The sequence below is a fragment of the Schistosoma mansoni genome (assembly GCF_000237925.1).
Source record: "Schistosoma mansoni, WGS project CABG00000000 data, supercontig 1385, strain Puerto Rico, whole genome shotgun sequence".
Taxonomy (NCBI): domain Eukaryota; kingdom Metazoa; phylum Platyhelminthes; class Trematoda; order Strigeidida; family Schistosomatidae; genus Schistosoma; species Schistosoma mansoni.
In genome coordinates, this window is record NW_017386600.1 from 1 (window position 1) to 4,103 (window position 4,103).

At 34.6% G+C, this 4,103-nt stretch overlaps 1 protein-coding gene across 1 annotated transcript; it reads left to right on the forward strand.

Annotated features, from left to right (window-relative positions):
- Positions 1-1,547: 1,547 nt before the first annotated feature.
- Positions 1,548-3,477, forward strand: Smp_206120 (unnamed protein product; the record flags this gene model as incomplete). The annotated part of the gene is made up of 2 exons (XM_018791598.1): positions 1,548-1,615; positions 2,643-3,477. 2 exons carry the CDS (start codon positions 1,548-1,550, stop codon positions 3,475-3,477), a joined length of 903 nt encoding a protein of 300 aa, XP_018644812.1.
- Positions 3,478-4,103: the final 626 nt, after the last annotated feature.

The following is a 4,103-nucleotide window of genomic DNA, read 5'->3' on the forward strand; positions in this document are numbered from 1 at the left end:
GTGTTCACCTTTTCTTTATCCTTAAATCTTAAGTTTCTAACTTTATGAAGTTATTTCGCTGATCCTTATGTTCTCGAATCATATCTTTCCTTTTGTCACGGAAACTGTTGATACTTCTACTACTTTGAAGTTTCCCCTAAAGGTTCCACCTTACTGTGCTAATGGAGTATGGAAATTCGAATGATTGCGCACATGTCCTAGGTTATACGTTGTGTATGACTGACTGATTATTTAGTGCTGATTACCTACGCCCACATTCAAATCATTATTACAAGCCCTTTGATAAGCTTACTTTTAACGTAAATGTAAAATGGATCTTTCGATGTCAACTGATTCACACTGGTTGTGTCGTTGTCAAAGAACCTAAATGTTACCAGAACTCGGACATATTGTGCGTCAGTTCACTGTTTTATTCCACGGCTGTAAAGTATTAGTACTTGGTGTGGATTGCATACAAAGTTAAAAGCTTGTAATCACTGATATTTTTGCGTCTGTCTAATACACCGAATGAAAAATATTGAGATTAAGTTTTGTACTGCATCAGTGAGAAAAGTCTCAACCGGTAACGTCTCAAAGTTAGTTTTCACTATAAAAGGGCTATTGGCCTAGTGAAAGGTAACTATAAGACAACTAGGTCCGGCTACTGAGATCTCTGAGTTACTTGACTTGAAACCAGTCGCAGTTACCCAGATTTACCCGTTCCTTATATTGTCAAGAAAAATATACGCTCTATTCTCTATCTTTTATCCACTACCTCATCTCATTTTCCCAGTAATCTCTTTTGTTTTGTATGCGATATTTTTCATGCTATTACTGTTTCCAAGACTTGGTTTCATCTCGATAACCACCGCTTTCTGTACTGCTTGTGGACCAAGTTAATACTACCATACCACATCTAATTGTTGATATACAATCTGCTTTTATCTATAGTAGATACTATGATTAAGGCAGAGAAACAAGCAAGACTACATCTCGCTTATTAGCTTATGTTTTGCCTATAGGTCGGTAGAATTACCAACCATTGGTTTGGGCTATACCGAATGATGTAGGTTTCTTAAGTAAGTTTCGGAGTAATCTAACGTTGCAAACTAAGTTGTGCCTCAAAGTAATCAATACTGTTGCAGATATATTTGTTCTCAATCTTCCTCTTGCTCGTGAATAATATCATTGTCCTCTTTCTCTGCTTTCATCAGTTTCGCTCCCATCTCCACTACTATTAGTACTACTATTTTTACTCGTTTGTTTTTCTACTCAGTGATTTTCACTCACCCTGCTAGTGTGACATTTAGTAATTCAAAACTATGCATACTTGTGGTGTGTTCCACATTTCTACCTATCACTTTTATCACAAGTTTATGACCCATGCTTAAGTATTATTCATTTTTCTTACAGCCGATCTCTCTGATAAAAGAAGACGCGGACAAATCTCGTTGTGGATTCAATTATTAGCAATCAAAGTATCTCCAGCCCTCTACAATCAACTAACACCGAATGCTACGAAAAATAAAACAAAAGATAGTTTCGTTTTGCCGTCTCATGTTGAAAAAATGCAAGAAAGCAATAAACTCTTTGACTTAAAAGATCAAGATGAGCGAATGCCAGGACATTTTCAAAGGTACGTTGTTTATACTCTTTGAAATCATGTTTTTCTAAACACATCACGGATTAGCAAAATAATACTAATTGGTTAATCGTTCTTTACTTGCTAATTATTTCAGGGACTTTGGCTCTTCTTTTTAAGTGAACCGTTTTTGAAACTACCTCTTGACGAAGCGTTTGAGTATATAATCATTAGGTTATAGGCTAACAGGACTGTCTAGCTGCAGGATTTTTTGGACAGAATGGAACTCAAACTCATAACCTGATAATTAATAGATGAGACTATTTAAGTGACTGAGTTATGGAACAATATTTATTATTGTACTAGTTAAAATATCTTAAAACCAACTGACAAAAAAGTTCACTGAAAAGTTTTCAGTTGAATTAGACTAATGAGGTTTATTTTTATATAGTTACTGATATAGAAATGTTCATTAATAGATATCAATGCTTTAAGCTTTTTCCTTATTTATTTTGATTAATGTAACTGCTCTATAAAATCGTGTAAAAAGCAAATCTTGTCGTAATCATTTTTAACTTAAGAGAACTGTGTGTATGTTTATGTATCAGATGGGAAAATATTTGTGGTTAAGATGATTATCGTTGTTTCTATAAAAAAAATTAGCCTGTTTCTGTGGTGAAATTACGTTCCAGTATATCACACACTTAACTCATACCTTCTCCAACTGTCGTAGCAACATCTAAATATATTTACGGTTAATAAAAGTAAGTTTTCCAAAACAATGAACTTTCCAAGAAAACTTTCGATAATGGTCAAGTATTTTGGTTGTTCTGGCTTATTTAGGTAAACCCTTGCTTTTTAAGGCATATTACAAAGATTTGTATCATTAATAAACTAGTATCTGACAACTGCAAACTCATGTGAATCGGCTTGCCACCTGTCTACGATTTTCTCTTACACCTATATTTAACTGATTTGCGTGGCTATTTTGAGATGAATTTCTACCATGCTCCAGAATCTCCTTTTTTCCCACGAATCTATAGATAAACATTTATAACGCTATATTCATTTTGTTTCTTAGGTTACCATCTTTGCCTATATGGATAGACCATACCACCACACCCAGACTAGCTACACATACTAACCAGTCAAATATGGATTATATTAAGCCAGCCGAAAATACCATCAAAAATGCTCGTAATCAGTGGATCAAACTGCTCTTACCTCTGGTGTGCTGCTTACGTCAATCAAAAACATCGAATAAAATGTCTCCCAAAAATCCACCTATTGATGGTTGTACAAAACTTAACATGGCTAACAATGAGGCATATCGGGATATTAGCTTACATCAGAATTCATCGAAAGATGATTCTAGGTGTCCAGTTATTAACAGTGCAGATGACTTCAAAACTCGAATGGCCAGTCGAGCTATACTGGACAGCAAATCCGTACAGTTTTATAATACAGTTCTTGAGAATGGTTCAGCACTACGTGATGCAATTGTTAAATACTTAGAGCAGTCATCCGGTGTTCTTGTATTAGACTGCAAATTAGGCCGTTTTTCGCAAACCTTTAACAGTAATAATATGGCTCCGGAATCTGTATCTGCGCTGTGTGTAATACTGATCGCTACTCAGTCAGAAATAATCAAACGTCTATCAGATGACTGTAGTTTGCATTCTTCAGAAACCAAACCTTCATCAAAAGAGGTCAATAATTATTTACGACTCCCAGTAGTAAAAACACTCCCAAGTAAACTTATGCTAACTTCCAAACTTGCAGATGATCTTGCTACTGTTCTCATTCGTGCAGGTGCATTATGTCAATTAGAGTTGCAAAACTTACGACTTTCAGTCACATTGGATCCAAACGAAGTACAACTAGCTATCAAAGAACTTATGGATTTAGAAGACTAATCACTACTAAACTCAAAAGATTATAACTCTTAAAAAACTGTCAACTACTTTGTTATGAGCTGTGATATACTTTGATGTACACTGATCCCTTGTAATTACTAGTTGATTACCCTCATTACGACATTTCTGTCGTGTCTTCCAGTTAAAGCATTTCACTGATGTGATCATAATCATGCCAGTTTATAGCTGACTTGTATTATTCCTATTGTTACTTTTAATTTTTTCCTTACTCTGTTTCTGCCAATAGTCGTTCCTGTGCTTTGAAACTTTATAAAAATAATCATGCTCTTAAAAGACTTGTGAATCCTCAAATATTTAAAAACATAGGTATGTAGATAATTATTTTTGTAACTGGTCTAAACTGAAGGAAGTATAAACTACACAGTATCTATTAGTGAGTATAATGTATGATGTAGGTGCGCAAACGTTTTGATGTTACGCAGTTCATAGTCAGTATTTCCCAGCAGAGTCATGCTAACACACGATTTGTATTGAATGTCAACAGAACCGCTGTAGTTTTCCTTATAATCCTAATATACACCATTAGTTTGATGAAATAATCATCCAAATAGCTCGGATTATTGACACAATAGATTGAAGCAGAATATAGTACAATTTAATTTTAT